The 23291-nt window shown below is 34.0% G+C and overlaps 1 protein-coding gene across 3 annotated transcripts in view; it reads left to right on the top strand.

Moving 5' to 3' along the window:
* The window catches only part of LOC134529347 (synaptojanin-1), a 214961-nt gene that overhangs the window by 125346 nt on the left and 66324 nt on the right, over positions 1-23291 (top strand). For all 3 annotated transcript variants that reach the window (XM_063363310.1, XM_063363309.1, XM_063363311.1), the window contains one exon: positions 17680-17788. In XM_063363310.1, the coding sequence (XP_063219380.1) occupies positions 17680-17788 (109 nt within the window). The remainder of the gene's footprint in view (positions 1-17679; positions 17789-23291) is intronic.

The raw sequence follows: 23291 nt of genomic DNA, 5'->3' as shown, positions 1-23291 counted from the left end.
AGTGTTGCTTCTAAGTGTACTTGTTACTATTTTCAATTCATAGCACCTAAAACAAGAATTGAAATTTATTGAAATTCAATATATTGTTTCACTAAATTTAACTTGTCTAAGTATTTCGAATTATCTTCTAGTGATTTTATTTTATTTATTTATTTAAATTTGTTACATGCCCACCGACAGTCTTGAGACTTTAGAGGTGGGCACGACACAAAACAAGTATGACACAAAACAAGTTAAAACAAACAATATCACAATAAATAGAGACAGCACAGGATATTCACAAAACATGAAAACAGAAAAGACATAAATACCTAAAGGACAAGATTACATGACACATTACTTAGCAAAATATTAATTGCATAATTATATAACCTCAGTGAAAACATTTACTATACACAAAATATACAGAAAAATGGATAATACAAAATATAACATGTGACTAGAAGACAAGTTAAGAGGATAAATTTTTAAGTTTAGACAATTGATCATTGTGATTCCTAATTAATCAGTATATGATGTCATTAAAGTTATGTAGAGTACAATAAGTTTGGTATTTGCGAGAATTAAATTGTGGTATTTTTAACCCAGTGGTTTCCAGGAGATAAGTACAGTTAATTTTAGCGTTAAAACAATTTCCAACAAACAGAGAATCTAAATATACTCTACGTGCACCAAGATGAGTTAAAGCAGGTGTAGGAAGGTTTTTTAAGTTTATTAAATTAATTGATTAATTAATTTTGTAAGTAAATATGTACTTATTTTTTCTTAAGAATTTAGTCACTATAGTAATTCTTTTCTTATTCTAGCCATAAAGTTTACTACCTAGTATGGGTTTCTGTGCACTTCAGCCTTTATCGCTTTTTAATTTCAGTTGTATTATTTTCTGTAAAACAGAATTATACAATTTTGATCAATTTGATCAACCTTATGAAAATGTAGCATAAAATCACAAATAAAAGGTATTCTGTTAATTGTTTTGGAATAAATAAAAGTTTTTTTTTTTTTTTAATTTGTTTTCAATAAATGATAATTAGGACAATTTTGAGTCACTTTAACTTTAGAATAACTTGCGTATTTTATGATGAAATTTATAATCGCTGATAACTTTTCGTAATTAATCACAATTTTATTTTATACTTATACACATACATGTTCTTGTTATTTCCATAGACAAAACGGTAACAGTTTCTTTCTATCAACACAAAATAAAAACCATCAATTTTATATTAATAAACATAAACGGGAAATCGATACAATGGATGGTGCTAAATTTGAATTCATTTTAACATGCCCCTCTCAAATTTTTGCATCTCTACAGACTTTTAATCCCATTCCTTCTGCATGACGATGATGCGCAGGTCCTGGAAGCGGCTTTGTGAGATCATCAGCAGGCATTATTTCTGTTGGTATATATTTTAAACTTAGTTCATCGTTTTTCAACAATTGACGCACAAAATGGTATCTTGTAGCAATGTGTTTAGTGCGTGAGTGACAAGTAGCATTTTCTGCAATGTATTTCGCACCTCTGTTGTCTGTTCCGAGATCTATTTTTGATTTCAAGTTCAATTCCAACATTAAATTTCGTAAATACAAAGCTTCGCGAGATGTTTCTGACAAGGCTACATATTCAGCTTCAGTGGATGAAATTGCAACTGATTTCTGTTTCTTCGAACGCAATGATATTGCAGCTCCACTTAATGTAAATACATATCCTGTATATGAAATTCTCTTGAAGATATCATTTGCATGATCTGCGTCAGAATATTCTTGAATCCCATATGAGTTCTTCTTAAATGCTAGGCCATAATTTTGGGTACCTCGTAAATAACGTAATACACGTTTAGCTGCTGACCAATGAATATCTTGGTACTTTTCATTGAACTGCGATAATCTGTTTACAATAAATGTAATGTCCGGACGAGTAGCGATTGCCAAATACATCAATGATCCAATTAATTGTCTGAATAGTTTTTCTTCACTCCCTTTTCAATTTGAATTTCCATCTGGTAACTTTGCTTGATGTTCACAGGGAGTGTTTACAGGATTACATTCTTCCATGTTAAATTTTTTCAAAAGATCGTTTTTTGTTGACTCAATATAATTTCACCATTTTCTTGATTAATTTCAACACCTAAACAGTGTCGTTCAAATCCTAAATCTTTTACATCGAATTCTTTTGCCAGACCAGTTTTAATTTCATTTAGCTTCTTTTCATTCTTTGATATGTATAAAATATTGTCAACGTAGACAACTAAAATCGTACACTGACCTTCACTCATGTTGTAATATAAGCAAGTTTCGCTTGCGGCCGAAATAAGTCCAATACCTTGCAACACTTCACTTAAGCTTTTATGCCATTGACGACCAGCTTGTCGTAGACCATATATTGCTTTCCTTAACTTACAAACTTTATGTCCTTGTGTTAGTGTCAGGAGCATTTTTTGAGCTTCTTTTCCTATTTTGCTGTTTATACCATCATTTTTAATTATTTCTTGTAAAGCTCCTTGAATGTACTCTGGGGGTTTCCATAAATATTTCTTCTTCTAAACTTCCATTTAAATAAGCTGCGACAATGTTCAATTGAAAAACTGGCAGTTTTTCACGAGCAGCCAGTGCCATCAAAAGTCTAACAGAATCTAATGTTGCAACAGGAGCAAATGTATAAGTAAAATCAATCCCTTGTCGCTGCGTAAAACCACGAGCTACAACTCTTGCTTTTCTTCGCTCAAGTGTTCTATCGGGCTTTAATTTATTTTTAAGAACAATTTTACATGTGATAACTGCTCTTTGTTTAGGACGTTCAACTATTTCCCAAGTATTATATTTTATCAAACCCTCAAATTTCTTCAGAGATAGCTTTCATCCATTTAGCTGCTTCGTTTCTAGTCATAGCTTCTTTCAGTGTTATGTTAACCAAGTTTGCTTCTTCGATTATGTCAATTTCATTTTCTGCACCATCAACAAATATTTCATCATCACTCAGAACTCCTTGCATTCCAGTATGGTTATAATTTTCATATTCTTTTTGATCTTCATTTACTTTTGCTGTTGGTCCAGTGTTATAAATTATATGCGGTCTTCCTCGCTTACCTAATCTCTCCAATCGTGGTCTTCCGGGCATTTTATGCAAAATTGGCTGCAAAATTTCATCTTGTGCCTGTTCTTTTTTATTTATTTGCTCATTTCCTATTTCTTCATTTTCTTCCTGAATTTTATTTTGCATATGTACACATTCAAAATCATCTTTATTTCTCTCAATGGTTTTACTGCCCTTTTCTTCATTCAAAAATTGGTTTTCCAGTATTCGTACATCTCTTGCTACAACAACTGTCCTTTCGACTGGAATGCATACTCGGTAGCCTTTCGATTCTTCAGAATAACCTACCAGCACACCTTTTTGTGATCGTGAATCAAATTTTGATTTTCCTAATCCTTTTTCCAAAACAAAGGTTTTTGCGCCAAACACTTTCAAGTTACTCAAGTCCGGCACTTCTTTGTTCCAAGCTTCAAATGGAGAATGACTGCCTAAACTAGATGTTGGGCACCTGTTTCTCAAATAATTTGAATTTGATACTCCTTCAGCCCAAAATCCATGACCTAATCCAGAACTTATCAAAAGACTGTGCCATTTCAACTAATGTTCTATTTTTTCGTTCTGCCATTCCATTTTGTCGTGGTGTATAAGGAACTGTCAGACGTCGACGAATACCATTTTTCTTCAAGAAATAATCAAATTCCTTATTGCAATATTCTTTACCGTTGTCTGGCATTAAACATTTTATTTTACGACCAGTTGTGTTTCAACACGAACTTTGTATTCCTTAAAAACTCGAAAAACATCACTTTTATTTCTAATGAATCGAACTTCACACCAACGAGTGCTGTCTTCAATGAATGTGACAAAATACCTAGCATGTCCTAATGACTCTGTTCTTGATGGTCCCCAGACGTCGGTATGTACATTTTTCAGATTTATTGGGAAATGGCAAGGCGGTCATTTTTCCTCGTAAACATACCTTGCATGTCCCCAACTGCTTTTTTTCCATTTAGCTTGATTCCAACAGCTAATCCTTTTCGCGGAATCTTTAACATGTCTTCTTAATTCAAATGACCAAGACGATGATGCCATAACTTCAAACTAGCGGAATTATCACTTGCGACATTTGTTTGTTCTCTACTACCGCAAACATAGTATAGATTTCCAACTCTTTGTGCTAACAGTTTTATCTTACCATCTTTCCCGTAAACAGTTGCACCAGTTTTGTGAAAATTGACTGTATTTTCTTGATCCGTGATTCTTGCAACAGATAACAGATTTGTTCTCAATTCTTTAACTAACGGTGTATCATTTAGTTTTACCGACCTGATTACTTTCCCATCCGTAGTAGTAACTTGCGCAGTTCCTTTTGCAACAATTTCAGTCCCCGCACTGCTAGCTAACAAAACATTTCCATTTGTTGATGTCATATTTATAAACGCTGCTTCATTATAACACATGTGAGACGTGCTACCACTATCTAGACACCATCGATCATCGCTTGATGTAATCTTCGTATGTAAAGATTCCTCTGTAATTTTCTCTTTGATTTGGAACAGATCTTCAACTTGAGATTCAACTTTTGACGAATATTCTTGACCATCATCACTTAATTTTCTGGGACAATCAATTGCCTTATGTCCTATTTTATTACATTTAAAACAGTTGTATTTGAAAGGCCTATTAAAATCACTATTGTATCTACATGGACTTCCTCGATATTGCTTGAAACTTTTCTGTTTTTTCCTTACCCTCATAACCTCAGAATCGTCTGTATCTCGTTGATTTTTAGCTTCATATCTTTCGATAATTTTTTCTCAAAGAATATCCGGTTTTGGCAATTCGTTTTGAGACTCCATTGCACATCTAAACATTTCAAAAGTTGGTGGTAGTGCGTTCAGAAGTAACGTTGATTGTAAATCATTGTGCATCTCAACGCCCATAGCTGACAGTTTTGATATTATATCGAAAAACTCCATCAGTTGTGTGTGGAAATCATCATTTTCCATTATTTTGTACGAAGTTACGCATTTTAATAAACTTGCCCTTTTTACTGGTCCTGTGGAAGCATATTCTGACTTTAACTTATCCCAAACTTGTTTTGAAGTTTTTAAACCTTTTACCATACGTAATAAACTGGGATCTATTGCAATTATTAGATCTGATTTCGCTTTAGCATCATCATCCTCCCAGTTTTCAACGTCTCGTAATGAAGCGTCCTTACCTTCAACTGGTTCTGGTCTTGGCTTTCTTCCATTTACGTATACCCATGTTCCATTTTTAACCATCACAGCTTCAATTTGAATTGCCCAAGTATCGTAGTTCTCCTTTGTGAGAGGTTTAATCGAACTCGACGACAAAGACATCTTAAAAAAAAACTTAATAAGTCTGATCAAACTGTCACGAAGCACAACTTTTACATTCAGTGGATCAAAAATTTTTATTTTAAGCACTCTGGGCCCATAACCTGATAACTTTTCGTAATTAATCACAATTTTATTTTATACTTATACACATACATGTTTTTGTTATTTCCATAGACAAAACGATAACAGTTTCTTTCTATCAACACAAAATAAAAACCGTCAATTTTATATTAATAAACATAAACGGGAAATCGATACAATGGATGGCGCTAAATTTGAATTCATTGTAACAATCGTAAGTCTATCCATTATTATTTTATTTTAATAAATACCTACTTACTTAATCCTTTTGTTGTTATCATATTTATATTGATTAATAATAATAGAATAATTTATTTTGTTGCATGCTAGGAAGGAAAACTGCTGCCTTTTACTTTTATTTCTGAGTGAGAGGTTTTTATTTTAAATAAGGTGTTTCCTGAACCTCTTCATATATCTAGTTGCTCTACACTTCACATATTTATAAAAAACAAAACAACTTTGGAGCAAACTTACATATTTTATGAAAGTTAACCATTAGTGTCTATCTTTATAAGTAAAAATATTTTACATTAATTTCTCATTTTACCATATGATGAGATAAATACAAAATAAGTTAAAAATGTTACTTTCACAACACAGTTTACAGTTATTATATCGTTACATTTGTAATATGTTATTATTTGTTTGATATGGTCAGTCCAGACAAATTATTATTATTTTCAGTGCTTTTGATGCAAAAAATTTATTTAAAGAAAATATTTTTTTTTCTTAGCTGTAGTTTAAAATGCAGAATGCCCCTGAACACAGTGTAGTAATCCTGGAAGTGAATTACTTGGTGTTGGTCTGGTTTTCTTATACCAAACCAAAGCCAATGTGTAAATGGCCGGAAACTTGAAGTTAAAGTTTAACCCACTGCATGAAACTCAATACCTACAGTGTAATATATATATATATATACATATATATATATATATATAAATTTTTGCATAAACCTGAAAACAGAACATCTAAAATTTAACAGGTAGAAGTTACATAACCTTAATTCTACTTATCAAAATGTGGGTGGTTTATGCCCTAACACCTGTGGAAGTTGGTGGTGATACAAATTTTGGTGTGAAGAACATTCCAGGAACAAATATTTTACAACATTGTACTATCACTACATTATATGTTGGAAGCATTCATTGGGAAACACTTCCAAATATTTTGCGATTTCATAATGCACAATATTTTCTTTATGAAACTACATGATAATTAGGCCAATGAATTACAGTGCCAACTGACCGGCAATTAATGTTCTACAATGGAGGCATGGTGCAGTTATACTGGGCCTATATGACTAGTAGAGGAATGTCAAGGCATAGTACCAAAGTCCCCGAAAGATTTCATGCAGAGCTCCTTTTTGGAGTTTTTGAGCGAGAGAGGGAGTCTGAGGAAGAAATGTTAGTTGTGCAGAGAGATTTAGACTTAGCATCGTACAGGGACTATATACTGCATGCATGCAGATGCACAAAGATGCATAGTGCAAAGCTGCTGATGGCACGGGAGAACTTATTCTCTGAATGCAAGGAGGACAAACTCTCCAACAGTGTTGGGAATGGGTCCTGCTGTGGCAATAAACTGCGGTACCATCTTGAAACTCAAGATTGACGTGTGGCGAAAGCACGGCGTAGCCAGGCTAAGCTGCAATGTCACAAACAGCACAATAAACTGGAGATGCAATACTTGACTGCGTGGCCTGACAGAGCATGAGACTGGAACTGTGCACTGGTTTGTGGCTGAGAGACACTGGACAGGGCAACTGTCAGGTGGTAAAGCCTGGAGGGAGGAAAATGAAGTTCCACAAAATATTATAGTTCCCTCTTAAGATCATTATTTAATTAAATTTGATTATTTCATGAAAGACTTTGTATGCATCCCCTCCACTATAATGCTTTAAATAAGATCATAGTATATTAATTTGCACCTGCATTACAAGCTGCAGTCTTAGATTTGTGGTTTGCTGCATTTCTTGCATGCTTTCAATCACATTATGGTGTTTTAAAAATATTTGTTTACAAATAGTACACTTCTTACACATACTGTGTAAGTCAGAATTTGACTGGCAAGCTTTGACTGCAGGTCATATGGAAAAGCATAAGTTGCTAACATGTATGACTTTTGTTCTTAAGTGTTTCCCAAGGCTAGTATACGTCTTAGAAGTTGAATCTTAACAAATTTTTTTATTACAAATAATAGATATAGTTATTAAGATAGAACACTGTAGCATCTGGATAATGTGTGATTCAACAAAGTTCTACAAGTAGTGCACTGAAACCGACAGTTTTACATGAACTTATATTTTACAATAGTTTATTCCGTCATTGGTTTGCAAAAAAATAGCAAACTACATTAATGGATAAAAAATATAACAATTAAAATTAATTAAATAGCATAGGAAATTGAAATACTGTACTAAATACACATAGACAGTAATTTTATATCTCAGGGTGAGCCTACCGACATATTAAAAAAAGGTTCTTTTGGTTTAGCAAGAGTTGCTCCATTTGGTTTTAATAGTCACACTTTAGTTTCCCTTGCAAATCAATTGTTTTTATTCAGTGGCAATTAAGTCCTAGTATAGATAGAAGTAGACATAAGAAAATTGAGTTCTGTGTTACTAGAAATCTATCATTAAGCAATACAATGATCAAAAACAGAATTTTCTTGTTTAAAACCCCACCTGTTAGCGAAATAAAGAGGCCATTTTCACTTTTTTTGGTACTCTTAATATATGTTAATTTTCATAAGGAAACTGGTCTTGGTAATCTGGCATAAGTTCTTTGTATTTTTTTTTATCTCCATCAGTGATCATATGAAACCACACATTAATCACTCTTCTGACAATAGTTGCTATACCATAGGTCTAAACAATGAGCTCATAATCCTACCTAATCTTAACCACAAGAGCTCTGAAAAAACTGTTTAAATAAAAAAAAGTCTCATGCTCTGTCGATATTCAAAACATTCTGATCATATGGATGGAATGCATTGTTAATTTCAGAAGGTTCAATTAATAATGCTGACATGTATTATGGCTTTTTATTATGGCTTTCCAAAATTTTACATCAATATATTTATTTTATCTACTAAACATATGTTATATAAAGGTTTTATTTTTATGTCATGTGCTATTATTCAGGAGTAACATTTTATTTTTCAAGACTCCTAAATCAGTGAACAAAATAATTAAATTTCAGTCAAAAAACATTAAAAAACTATGAATTAAATGGTTTGCGTAAAAAGTTTTTTTCTTGGGGGAAGTAAACCAAAACACAAGCCATAGATATTATCACCTACACACTTATATAGAACCTTGGTCACAGAGGAGATAAGAACCAGAGGCGAAATCAGCTGTGTACACCCGAACTTGCCATGTTGACACATCGTAGGCTAGCCGCCATTTTTGTGGCAAGTATAATTCTGGCGTTGGTATAGCGTTTTAAACTTTGGGATGCTGCAGAGATCAGTTTTATGAAAATGAATGAGTTTCGTAAACGTTTTGGAGCCACTTGGTGCTCGGCACCAAGCTGTTCAAACAACAGTGGTCAACCTGAAAAAAGAAGCTTCTTCAGATTTCCTATAGATGAAATACTGTAAGTAAAAATAATGTGTCAACCTAGTACCTATAAGTTCTGCAATGTTGATTCCACAACTTGCAAAATGTGGCTGTTACTTTCCTTCTTCTATTTGTTATCTTAATTATCAGTAATATTTTAGAGTGTAATGTGGGTTTGTTAACTTATGCAGTAAACGAATATAGGAATTATCGCGATTAAAATTGGCGTAGCGTGTTAAAATAAAATATTATAGACCTATAAGTGTTAGAGTAAAACCATCAGACTGCTTTAAAACATAAATGATGGGCTAAAATTTTCATTTATATGTACTTTTTTCATGTGGGTACATATAGTGTTGGGTAATGATTTCATTAACATTGAAACATAATCAGTTGTTACCTAACCTAAGGTAAACCTAACCAAACATAATTGTAACCTAGTAAACCTTATCCCAATGTAATCTAACCTTATCATACTTAACAAATGAGGGTAAATGTTCCGTATTGTGTATCCAGGTGTATCCAGATATACCTTTGATCCTGATGGCATGATCCTGTACAACTGAACCTGTGGTACATGATGCTTTTTTTTAGCAGTGGGAATGAGCGTAGCGCCGATGCATTTTACAGCGCGAAAGCTGATATAAAAAATAAATTATTTGTAAGATAAATTACATCAGGTTTCACGCTATGCCTCAGCGCTACGTGTCTCTCCCACTGCTAAAAAAAAAAATAAGCATCATGTACCACAGGGTCAGCTGTACAAGACCGTACCATCAGGACCACAGGGTTAACTTGGATACACAATACGGAACTTTCACCCAAATGAGATTAAGTTAGTTCTTTAGTAAAAAACAGGGATTTTTTTTTCAAGACTTTTGCACGAGAAGCTATTCTTGATATTTACTATATAATTTGAATTTATTGCAACAGGTTGACTACCTACTGTCCTAGAACTAGGCCTAATACTTTCCATGCTTTACTCACTTAGGTACGTACCAAAAGAAAGGAATGATTAGTGTGCACGTCATTTGTGTATTTTTTTTTTAAATATTTCTGGAGGATCAAATGCAACAAATTTGATATAGGTCTTCCCACTATTTTTTCTTGTATGCAGATATGGTCATGGATTGTGTGTTGTATAACCTCTGATTTCACGCAAATAAAATATTTCGTAAGTTGCCTATGCAAACACGCCGTCACACACGGACAAATAGGCTCGTCACTTAATTAAACACGCTCTAACACAACAAAAAATCACCGTCTCATAATACTTCACCACTAGCCAATCTACGCATGAATCGTAACTGAATGCATTCGTTACGTATGGTCCACGCATTAAACCTTAATGGCAAATTGAATATAATTATGTGTCTAGTAGAAATTTTACGGAATAATGATCCATACTTCAGGAAAATGTAGCATTCAACATGTGTTTATGAGCAGCGCACACGCCACAAACATGGCGGCCAACTTTTCGACTGTCTACTGTCGAGTTCGCCAAGATCAAAGAGACCGTGCCTCTATTTCGTCTCTGGTTCACTTATATACTCTGTGCCTTGGTGAAGGTGAAGTTTCTGATGATTGCTGTAGCGGAGCACTTAATCATTGCTCTAGTGAACGCAAATTTTTTACACAATTGGCGTATTGTAATGTTATTATCTGGCCAAACAAATACTGTCCGTTAACCAGAATATTTTACAAACAAAACAAAAATTATAACCAAATTTGAAATATAGAAAAAATTTGTACACTGAACATAATTTCCCATAGCTACATAATTTTGAAGTCATGTGTTGCAAATTTAAAATAGGGTGAAATTATGCTAAATCAACTACAAAACAAGACGTACTGAAGTTAAAACTATAATTTATTAACAAATAACAAGACATTACATAAATGTATATAATTTGGACCACAAAAATCAATGGAAAATATATTATGGTTTCATGCAGATAACACAATCTATTAAATTTCATTTTTTTATTTTTTTTATTTTTTTCAATCCACCTGCAGATCCCTACATGAGCCAACAGCTCAAGGGATATAGACCTTGTCACATTATAAACAAAAATTAAACATAGTTAAAATTGCAATAAAATAATCAAGTTTACAATTTTAATGAATTTTGCTAATCTACACTTTCAACAAATAATCACAAATTTTACAATTTTCACAATTTACACAACACAACAAACAGTACATATTTTTCATTTAATATACTCTGAATCATTTATAGGGTGTCCTATTAATTATATAGCAAATTACATATTATTTATATTGTCATTACAAGGTGTTATTTCACCAGCTAAATAAATATTTTTTTCCTTTGATGTATTCTCTAACAGTTTTTTTGAATTCATTAAAATTTTGTAGTAATATAATTTCTTTAGGTAGTTTATTAAATAGTGTTATACCTCTTAAGTGTGGAATTTTGGTTTCAGTTTATAGTTAAATCTTGTGATATATGGTCCAGTATGTTCAGATTCTACAAAAGTATTTACAATTTTACAAATAAGAGCAACCTATAAATATATTACGAAAAAAAAAGGGAATATATTCAACTCAGTAAATAAAGGTTTACATGAGGCTCTTGTATCAGCTAAACATATAATACATATGGCTTTTTTTTTGCAATCTAAAAATTTTAATACTATTACTACACTTACCCCATATTTCAATTACATATATCATGTGTGTGTGAAAAAGTGCAATGTATGCAGTTCGTAGAGAATTTCTGTCTATAATTTGGCTAAGAATTCTGAGGGCGTAGCAAGCTTTACTTAATTTTAGAATAGTTTGATATGTTCATTCCATTTTAATTTATCATCAATATGTAAGCCCAAGAATTTAGTTGATTCAGTTTGACTTATCGCTTGATTCTGAAATTCAGATAATACTTAATCAAGCAGTCTTTAATTACCAAATTTAATAAATTTTGTTTTATTTATATTAAGTTTTAAATTATTTGCATCAAACCACTTATTCAAGTTAATTAATTCAAATTCAGTTTTATTTTTTAATTCCAATATATTTTCTGCAGTTATAAGAAGATTTGTGTCATCAGCAAAAGATATTATATTTACATCCATTTGATAAGGTAAATCATTAACATATAGTAAAAATAATAAGGGCCCCAATATACTTCCTTGTGGTACCCCGGATTTAATATATCCCCAATCCGAGTAAATACCTCCCTCATTTTGATTTAATAGTACCTTTTTAATACATTTCTTAAATAAGAGCTAAATAATTTAAGTTCATTTCCTCTTATACCATAATGTTCAAGTTTATTGAGTAATATTTCATGGTTAACTGAATCAAAAGCCTTTGACAAATCACAAAAAACACCATATTCATGGACTCCAGAATCTAAATTGTTTGATATAGTTTTAATTAACTGATAAATAGCCAATGTGATTGATTTATTTTTTTTGAAAGCCGAACTGGTGAGGATGTAAAATATTATTAGTCTAAAGAAATTTTACTAGTCTTATATGCATAATTTTTTCATGTATTTTTGAAAAAATTGGAAGTAAACTTATTGGCCTATAATTGTTAGCATCAGTTCTACTTCCTTTTTTATATAAAGGTATTAGTTTAGTAATTTTCATTCTGTCAGAAAAAGAAGCTTCTTTTATTGAAGCATTTATGATATGAGTTATTGGAATTAAAATTTGTTTTGCACATTTTTTTAATAATAAAAGATGATAAGTTATAAAAATCCATTTATGTTTTATTACTTAATAACGCAATTGCTTTTGCAACCTCTCTCTGTTACAGGATATAGTATAAAATTAACGTAAATTCTTTTAGTTTTCTTTAGAAATGATTTGGATGGTCCATTGTATTTGTAATTAGTTTTTTTTAACTGTAACCCAAGATTTAATTATGTTGTTATGGACTACCTTACTAGATATATTACTTAAAATTTTAGAGGCTAAGTTTCTCTTATCATTCTTATTATAATGCAATCCATGCCTTGTAAAACATGTTCTAGGAAAATCCCTAACATCTATTACTCATACAAAATTATACTTACTACAGAGTCAGAATTTTTTCATTAGTTTTCCTTATCCCTATATTTACACATGAGTTATCCATCAAGTCAAATCTGTGTGGGATTGTACATACCGCCACTTTTGTGTTACATAATAAAGGTAATACATATTTCAAACTGAGATACACAGTTTTTGATTGTTTCTTTAACACGTAATTTCCACCTGCTACTATAACTATCTCATCTTCTTTCTTGAGACATGTCTTGTCTTCTCTTATTCCTCTCACCACTTCAATTATAGAAGCTCCTAGTTTGATATAAACTTACTTGTGAAATGTAATTCCCGTCTGCTTTTTCGCTAGCCTATTTGTACAACCATAAGCACAACACGACATTGTTTTATTTCATTAAAAACACCATTTCAAACTTGTATTCGCCGTTTGTTTTGGTCGCATTAGTGGGCGTGTCCCAAAAAGCAAAATGACTTCAGCATCCACGCCAAACAACCACTCCCTAACTTCTTACCTCCATGGGCAAGACGAACAATTAGTATATTTTGCGTTTCTATGGTTAAAGATGCGCACACGCAAATATTTTTATCTATGGTGGAGAACAATTTCTGTTTGATTGTGTTCACTGTTGTTTATTTATTTCAACACGTAGTTACGGAATCAACACGGTACTACTGTAAAATGAATTCTAATCCTAAAAAGTGGCGACATATTGACGTTAAAATAAAATTAGAAATTTTAAATGCAGTTGATGAAGGTGGGGAAAAAAGTGATATAGCTAAACGTTTCGACATCCCGGCGTCTACACTTTTCGGCCATATTATCCAACCGGGAACAGATCGAAAACAACGCTTCTCTGGTAGGAACAATTCGAAAACTTGTGAAAGTATGTAAAAATGATTATTTGGACAAGATACTTTTTGACTGGCTAATGGAGGCTAGGGCATCCAACAACAACGTCTTAAGTCCGATTTTACAATAAAAGGCACGCCAGGAAGCACTGGGGATGGGAATTGATAATTTCCAAGCATCAAATGGTTGGCCATTAAACAAGTGTATTCTATGTCTTTTTTCATGTTTAATTCCTCATATCGTAGTAAACAGTCAGAAAGACAGTTCTAGCCATTTATGTGAAGCTTTATGATGACTAGAAATATATCGTGCGAAACCTCCATTTAACAAGCCCCTTTACAACAAACACAACAAATTTTGGTCCCTTGAGATTTGTTAAATAGAGGTTTCACTGTATCAACATAGATTGGGTTAAATCGAATGAATAAATAATATAGTATTTTTAGGTAATGTAACTAATTAAAATCATATTTCAAGAAAACTGTGTAAATGCATATAAATGTAAATAGTAAAAATGTAAATATGAGGTTTCACTGTACGGTTATTGCATAAAAGTTGTACGTGATGTTAAGTTAGTTCCACTTGTCAATTGTGTATTGAGGTTTGTCCATTCAATTACAATAATTACAATGGACTTGACTTTCAACAAGAGTCGAGCTGAAGCTATTCGCTTGTCTCGGCTGAGGTTTTTGAGTATGTCAATCTTTATTTTCAATGTTTAAATTTTCTGCTTTGTAGTAGGAAAAAAAATAATTGGACTAATATAAAAGTGTTTCGAAAAGTAAAGATACACCACAGACACCTTGAAAGTTTTGGTGAGTGTGTTGGTTACACAGATTGTAACCTTGAACCTTTTGTTTGTATTTTTTCTTTCCGGTCATTTGTTATTTCTACGCTAGTGTGTTTCAAGTAGCATGTGTTTATAATGGCTGCGTGACTTCAAAGTCCCGCCAAATGTGAAGTGTGTTCCATTATACGTTTTTGTCATGCAAAATGTGTGCGTCCAGCAGATATTCAATAATATGTTTCCGTCTATGGGAAAATTATGAATAGACAAAATGTAACAAAATGGTGTTGTGCTTTCTCTGGAGGCAGGACTGATGTTCATAAAGAACATAGAACAAGTGGTCCATCTGTGACCTCTGATGCCCTTCTTCAAAAAACAAAGGAAGCAATTGGAGCGAATAGGTCTCAAATTGAATTGCATAAAATCATATTGAAGCCGATTGGAGACAAGTCCAATCGACTACAACTGACATAGACAAAGGCAGGGGGAGGGGTTTTACATTAAAACCCGACAGTGGGAAGCTGGTGCAAAGCAGAGATGTAAAATACCAAAAAAAGAAATTTATTCATGCAAGTTATATAAGTTATAACAAGTTAATAAAGGTTACAGTTTATAAAACAGCATATGATTCTCATTGGGGCATATTTGACTGCGCTCCCGCGGTACGCGAAATACATACAATCATTCACACAAATAAAACAAAGTAAGCAAAAGTAAAGCGGACATGGTGGCAAAGCGCTGTAAAGAAGCAGAACAAGTAATATGGGCAGCTAGGCGGAAAACTGAAGGCAGAAAAGTGAAGGCAGAATCAAAAGAGAACTTATAATGCGGCTTGATAAGAAGTGTCCAATGCCATCGTGGCATGCCCATATACAGCCGCAGAAATGTTCCAACATGCTACGGGCATTACTCGGCGTGAGAAAAAGAAACCCAAATCAAATGACCTGAAGGGTCCAAACATTGGTGGCAATTACATTTAACAAAGCAGCAATAAAAAAAATGAAGGCGCGGCCACAACGTGCAAGCAAGAACAATACTAAATACAGACGTTAAATTTCACAGCCGAGTACATACCGGAACACAGAGCCACCGCCGCAGTGACAGCCTTCAAGTCAGGAGACCGAACGACTGCAAGGAATACGCTAGGGACGGGACAATATATAGGCCGTGAAAACACTCCGACAGGGAGCGCTGGTGAGGCGGCGGGGAAGATAGGAAGAGAGGGGTAGGAAGAGGAAGTTGGAGAGGGAGGGGAAAGGAGGGGAAGGAATGCTTTACAGTGCCGAAAAACCGAGCAACTGCTTCAATATCTCAGGTGTCTATGATAACTTTTTGTGAAGCTGTGACTGTGACTTTAAGGTACCATATATAAAATGTTAACGGAAGAGCACAAAAAGAAAAGAATGTGCTACGTACTCAACTTCCTCACAAGCATGCAGAAGCAGGTGATGAGTTTCTTAGTCATGTTGTTACTGGGGATGAGAAGTGGGTTTGTCAACACACATCAGCATCCAAGCAACAATCAATTCAGTGGCCTCATATGAATTCCCCAAAAGCCACAAAATTAAAAACTTCAATTTTAGCATGAAAAATGAATGGCTTCTATTTTCTGGGATAGATAAGGCATTCTCCTGATTGACTTCATGCCTCCCTGTACCATATTAATGTTGATTCATATTGTGGGACTTAGAGACATCTTAGATGTTCAATTCAAAACAATTTTAGAGGCATGCTGACAAGCAAAGTCTGCTTGCTTTATGACAACACTTGTCCTCACACAGAGCTTCAAACCCAAGCACCACTCAAAAGTTTCAAGTGGAAAGTTTTTGAGCATTCGACATACAGCCCAGACAGATCTTTGATTTATTAACTTCCACTTATTCCTGTACACGAAGAAACAGTTTGCTAGGCAAAACTTCCAGGGTGATGACGAGACTTTTATGACTGTAGGATGTAAAACATCTTACCCTGACTAAAAATAATGCTTGGGCAATGGCAACAATTACATTGAAAAATTAGGCATGTACCAGTAAGTAATTTGTAATTGACATTTTATGAATTACACAATTTTTCAATGAGTATGTGGCATTACTTAGCAAATACTTTGTTTCACAATCGTTTCCCTATCAGTTTTAATTTTAACATAGCTGGTTTTATGTGGAAAATTATTCATGTCTTCCAAAAACTGCAATTTTTATGCAATAATTATTTATTTAGATTATTGTAACTTATGTTAGTCATCATGATTTCCAATTTTAAATTATTATATTTTCTTTACATTGTTGGTATAGTATCATTTGTAGGCAGGATTTAGCTTATTTGTTATAAGCATTAAAATAATTATTTATTAAAAAGATACTTGGCTATAACTGTTAATGACAGGTGGCTTGTTCTTGAAAACACAGCATTACTAAATATAATATTCATTGTCAGATAAATTTTTTGTCACAATTCCCTTGGAATTACAGTTAAATCTCGTTTATCTGTACTATCTGGGACCAAAGGCAATCTGGACAATCAGAAATATGGATAATCCAAGTAATGTGGGTTTTTAAGCAAAATAAAATTTTTAAATGTTCAGACTTAAAGTTTACTATGATAAAAAAACTATTTTTTGATAGCAAAATTACATAGTATACAGGCCCTATATTATTTACAAGTAATTAAAAAATATAAAAATAACTGTTTACATCATTTCTTAACAAAGAATTAATCATCCAAACATGTATGGTGTTTTAACAAAGCAGGGTCAGGTACTTTATTGTGTGCTATCCGTCTTTGTTTGCAAATATGTAGAATTCAATTGTCATTTAATATGTGAACATGAAATAAAATGTCTACAAATATGATCGGTTTATCTGGAGATCCGGGTCAACAAGGGCTGGGTAAACAATATTTTATTGTATACTTTAAAAAATTATTATTGTAATATACAACTGGATTTTTAAAATGCTATTTAACAATTTTGATCCATACTATTTTACAGCTTTGGTTGATGTGACACATGGCCTTGATGACGATGTTCCTAAAGACATCTATGCAATTGGCTTTCAGGAAATTGTGGATTTAAATGCTGGGAACATCATGGCTGCAAGGTAAATAATACTTCTGTATTCACTTATTTCTTACTTGTAAATATGTATGTAAGTGCACATGTACCCGAATTAGATTCTCTGTCCAGCTATCCTGATTTCATTTTTCCATGGTTTCTCAAAATTACAAATGCTGAGGTGAACCCTTTTCATAGGTTATTGCCTATTCTTTCCCCGATTTCAATGATTTGTTTGGTTTTTGTATCCATCAGTAACAACAAGAGGTAAAAATGTTTGGGTATGTGTATGTGAAATTTCAAAAATTAACATTGCACTGGATTTTTAGGCAGAAGAATATCAAAATGAATGAAACTCTATTGAAGTGAAACTTCTTTGCTGAGGGGGCAGCATTACAAAAATTGCATTTGCATGAGGGGAATAGTTATGTATGTGTGGGGGAACCGGTTGAGGAGAGTGCGTATACGGCGATGCCACTCCAACGCATCCACTAGCGGTCAAATGGGAAGATGGCAAAAAGGAGGATAGGTATGAAGTGTAGCATGGTCTATGCTAGTTGTAATGGTCGAAAGGGAGACTGCAGGGAAGAGGTAGAAATGATGCAGCATTGATGCTACGGAATTCTTGTACACTGCTATGTTTGTCTGCTCCTTAGTTTTTTTTTTTTTTTTCATTAGAGATCATACCAGCATCATTACTATTCTCAATGATTATCACTTGTTCTATAAAATAATTTATCTCTATATATACCAAATTAAGCAATATGATTCACTTCTGTCGCACGCAGACTACATGCACACACTTTTTTTTTATTTAAAGATATTAGGCTGGATATAACATGTAAACTGTAACCATTGCAAAAGAATTTACAAGCAGTGAAATAATGAATAGTAAATTATACGGCTGCCTTGTCTGTGGTAGAGACTCCCATAACTAAAATAATTACTTTAGCAAAAACTGTAGAAATCTTTACTTGCACAGAACATTGAATAGAAACATCTGCAAGCTGCATAGTTTCTGCAGCAAAATCCCATTTGATCTAGTTATGTGCACTTAAGAATGGCGTTAATTTTAAGACATAGTTTCTGGCTTTAAAAAATGCACCTCCAAAAACTTCACGAAGTATATAGATTACTGAACACCAGTGGATATAGTTTTCTTAAATATTTGGGCAGTATTAATGCAGAGCATTTAAATCATGCTCTTGAGAATTTGAGTGATATTGCAAAACTGCAAATTGTAGAACTGCAAAATGAAGCTATAAAGTAATAGTAATTATGGTAAAAGGTCCATCACAAAATTTTGTTTCGCACCATTCGAGGAAACTTATTACTTTAATTTAAAAACTTTTTTTTTCCTAATGAGTACAGTTTGAGCATCTGAGGCCCAAGCCTATATGCCTAGTCATGCAGGTTTTGAACCATTAAGGAAAGAGAATCATGCATTGTATACCATTTCTGGGGATTGGCCAGCCATGATAGCAGTTAACACTGAGACTGATTGTCCTATCGTAATTATAAACTTATTCTAAAGGAATCAACACAGTAGCTTCGGTCAGGTTACATGCTGGAGAATCATAATGATGATGAGGAATTTTTTAATTAATTGTTGATAAAATGTTTTATGTAGCATTACAAACTTTTATATTGAATCATGATATTTTGAGCAACAGACAATCTTAAGTAATTCATTATGAGGAAAAGTTCTTATCATTTTTGATTCATCATTTTTTTTACACAAATCAAAATTTATTTGATTATTTTAATGCAATTTAGGAAGGATAAAAGTTGTAGAATTAAATGTGTCTTTTGAAAACGCTTCCTTTTATAGATACTATTTGGGAATAATTTAAAACCAATCCTATTATTTTAGTGCTCTTAACTATGTATGCTGTATAATAAACAATTGTACATGTTATCTTTGACCTGTATTATATAAACTTATTTCAATTAACAAAATTTTTCCACCAGTTTGTGATAATTTGCGTACTGCCAGTCATGTGGCGTTGTAAAGAATAACTCCTTTAATAATTTTTTTTTTACAATTAAAGGCTTAGTTATATTTTTTTTTTATTCATTCAATAGTTTATTTATTGATAAAATATTAGTAATTATATTTTGACACATAATGTGATAACTGCTGTTCTATTTACTTAAGAATTAAGAGGGATGAGAAACAAAACTAGTAGGAAAAGCTTTGTGAGAGTAATTTCAAAAACAGCGAGAAATTTTCTTTTAAAAGCAAAATGTTTTGAAATTGGGCACACCAACCAGTATGAAGCTTGTTTTATTTTTGTATAAGGAGGTGATTTGCAAAAACTTGTCTTGTCCAAAATAGATAGTACTGAGATAAGTAGGAAAATATATATAATATGAATATGCACATCCTTTTTTAAAAGTGTTCTTATCTGAGCACATAGATTATTCCCATGTGATTAAATGACAATGCATTAGAAAAAGTTTTGATATAAATATTTACTAAGTGGAATATATGTTTTGGATAAGGCCAGTTATGATGCCAGAAATGGATTAAACATGATTTGTAGGTAACTTCTAAAAAGAAAGAAGTTTATATATTTAAAATTTTTTCAAACCATAGTTTAAAATACAGATTTAAAAAAAAAGCATGTTGATGTTTAATCATCACACAATCAAGTTCAATTATTGTATGAAATGTCTCCTACATCAAACAGTATTTCAGTCTAGCAACAAAGTCTTTAGCATCCCCATTACACACATATTTTTTACAAAACTTTTATCTTGATCAAACTGAAACAGCTACAGACCTTTTGTAGTATCTTCATTTTGTAATGCATCACCAGTCATTACCAAAATGCTTTCCAATTCTCTCAGTTTGAGTTCTTTAACAGCAACACCTGTTTCTAGAGGCAGTGGATTAATTTTATAGTTTTTTTTAATTTTCAATATGTGTATCATAATAGAAAGGCACTAAAATGCTTATTAGTTCACAATACCCTGTCTATTTGTAACAAATTTATCTTTTATACTGAGGGCGTACCGGTGTTACGATCTGAATTATTGGTGGAAATAGTGGGCGCCACCACATGAGTGGGCACGTGGACCCGGCTTGATGCTCTTACTCAGTGTTTCGTGGCCCGTGTGCGGCGAGATATTAGCCCTCCTGATATCTAATTCCACAGCTGTCCCTACCCTAGCCCGCTCTCAGCGTCGGGCACGCTTCTACTTAACCGCAGTGGGCTCTCAGGGCGTCCCACACGCCGCTGACTGGGTTAAGGACCCACGTGCCCCCCCCCCCGAACACAAAGACACGTGATTCAATTAAGTTGGGTTTATTTACTTCTACGTTACACGTCCTCATACAGTCCTTCCTTTACACTGTTAAAAACGCCCAAGGCATGAATCGGTTTAGTTGAGGAGGCGGACCACACACGTGGTCGCCTCAAACTTTTACGTAAAGCACAAGTGGTTAAAAATACTCCTGAGAGCATATAAATTACTAATTAAGCAGCCCCACCGACCGAGAGAGGCCCCGAGGATGAAAAGAAAACGATTTGAATTACTTAAATTAACAGAATTACTTATCGGTGAGACAACGGTGATGTCCTCGGGGTGTCTGCAGAGACGTCCGCTCTCGGCCGGCTGTAGAAGGAGACTGGGGTGAGACAAGGGCTTGCGGCAGGAAACATGGCGCCCTTCGCGCCCAACACAATTACCGTTAAGATCTTAGTTATTGCGTGCCCCGGGTTATTATAGAAAATAACATGAACCCTTTATAAAATTACCAGATACACATCCACGACCAGACCGTCTGTAATAATTACTTATGTGGTAAATTAGTTTGAATAAAGTTATATGTTGGTTCCGTCGTCGCCCGCTAGGGAGCGTCCTTGTCCGTGCTTGCACGTACTTTATTACAAAAATATAATAGATTAATAAAACAAATGACACTCACTTACTGAATCGTCGTGACACTATTTTAGGGCGAAAAGAAAAGGTTACAATAATTATTAAATACATATAGGGGTGCGGCGCACTGGCTCTACAGCGCCCTCTTGCCGGGCGACCAACACACGCACACACGCACACACGCACGCACTCGTTAGCGGGAGGTTTGAACTGAGGGTGGTGGTGTTTGGGCGGTGGCATATCGGGCTCAAAGGGGCCGCAGGCCCGGACGACGTCATTACTGGGAGAAAATTTTAAGTATTATTGCCCAGTTGATTTAAAATCTAATGAAACTGCTGCTTTCCAGTCTTAAGACAGGAACATGGGATGCAAGTCATTTTACCATACCCAAATCTGTGAATATTTTACTGTATTCTTCAGGCGTAAGGATGGTATATTTTTTTACGGACAGTCTTATTGAGACAGTGAAATATCTGATCCAGAGCCAGGAATGAGTGTACCAATACAGGAATTATCATGAGGAGCCTTTTTACAGAGCTACTGGGCTAACTTGCCAGTCACTATTCAGGTTCTTGTATTGACCAGGGCATCCATCTGCATAAAGTCTTATTTGGGTCATATTGTTTGACCAAATGTCCCTAGTTTGTTTTGTTAATGTTACGAGTGGGAAAACAGGTTCGTAAAGGATAGCCCAATGAATTAAATGCAGTTTTATTTATTACCTAATATTTACACTATTAAGTTATAGCAAATAAATTGTCCATTCACAAATTTATCACTATTTCATAAGGTCCAGAATTTACTCACCCAATGGAGCTCAGTTGCTCTCACAACTGCTCATCTCTTACCACTCACCTCTGCTTTAACACACTGCCTCGCACTACTCACTCATCTCTGCCCCACACCTACCACAGCTTAGATGCTTCAGTCCTCAATGTACCATTCTTCGCACACGAAGCTCGTTCCTCATCATCCACCTTCGCACAGCAGGTGGTCTCTCGCCCTCTTCACTTCATTGCCTCGAGGCTGGCATCACCATTTTTATACCCCTCAGCTCCCTTCGGGAATGGTTTCGTACACCTTGGAAGTGTTGCGTCCTAGAACAATGGCATCTTAGTTACGACACTTCAAGCAGGTATGGTTCTGGGAACGTGCCAAACCCTCCAGGGCCGCAAAGAGTTCTCCAGTCACAATGAGAAAGTGCTAAGGAAGGGTCAAGTGGTGGGAGGGGGGTAGTGAGGTGCCATTGCTAATCTGATTAGGCATGTAGATGTAATGGACTTCACTCCACCCACGGGTTAACGAGCCAGCTGCCTGGCTAGCTGGGCTGCTGGCATGCCTTGTGGCCTCGTCTCTAGTAACAATATGATTGTAGGCTGTAGTAGGTAGAACTAAATCTTTTCACACTTAAAACATAAAATAATGTGAAAGAGTCATGAGGTATCAAAAACGCTTAGCTTTCAGTTTATGGACTCTGTTAGGGTAACCACATCATTTGTTTGAATTCCAGTTGATGTGTTAATATGGGCCTTGAATTTAGTGCATTCCGAATAGACATAATTTTTTGGGGACTTAAAACTTATGTTAAAGTTGATTACAAAGATTTCTCTAAAAAAGTGGTATTTCACTTTCAAATCTGACTGAATTTTGTAGTATATAGT

The sequence above is a fragment of the Bacillus rossius genome, chromosome 2, assembly GCF_032445375.1.
Source record: "Bacillus rossius redtenbacheri isolate Brsri chromosome 2, Brsri_v3, whole genome shotgun sequence".
NCBI classification, from domain to species: Eukaryota; Metazoa; Arthropoda; class Insecta; order Phasmatodea; family Bacillidae; genus Bacillus; species Bacillus rossius.
Note: the sequence above shows the minus strand (reverse complement) of the source record. Positions and strands in the feature narration are given on the sequence as shown.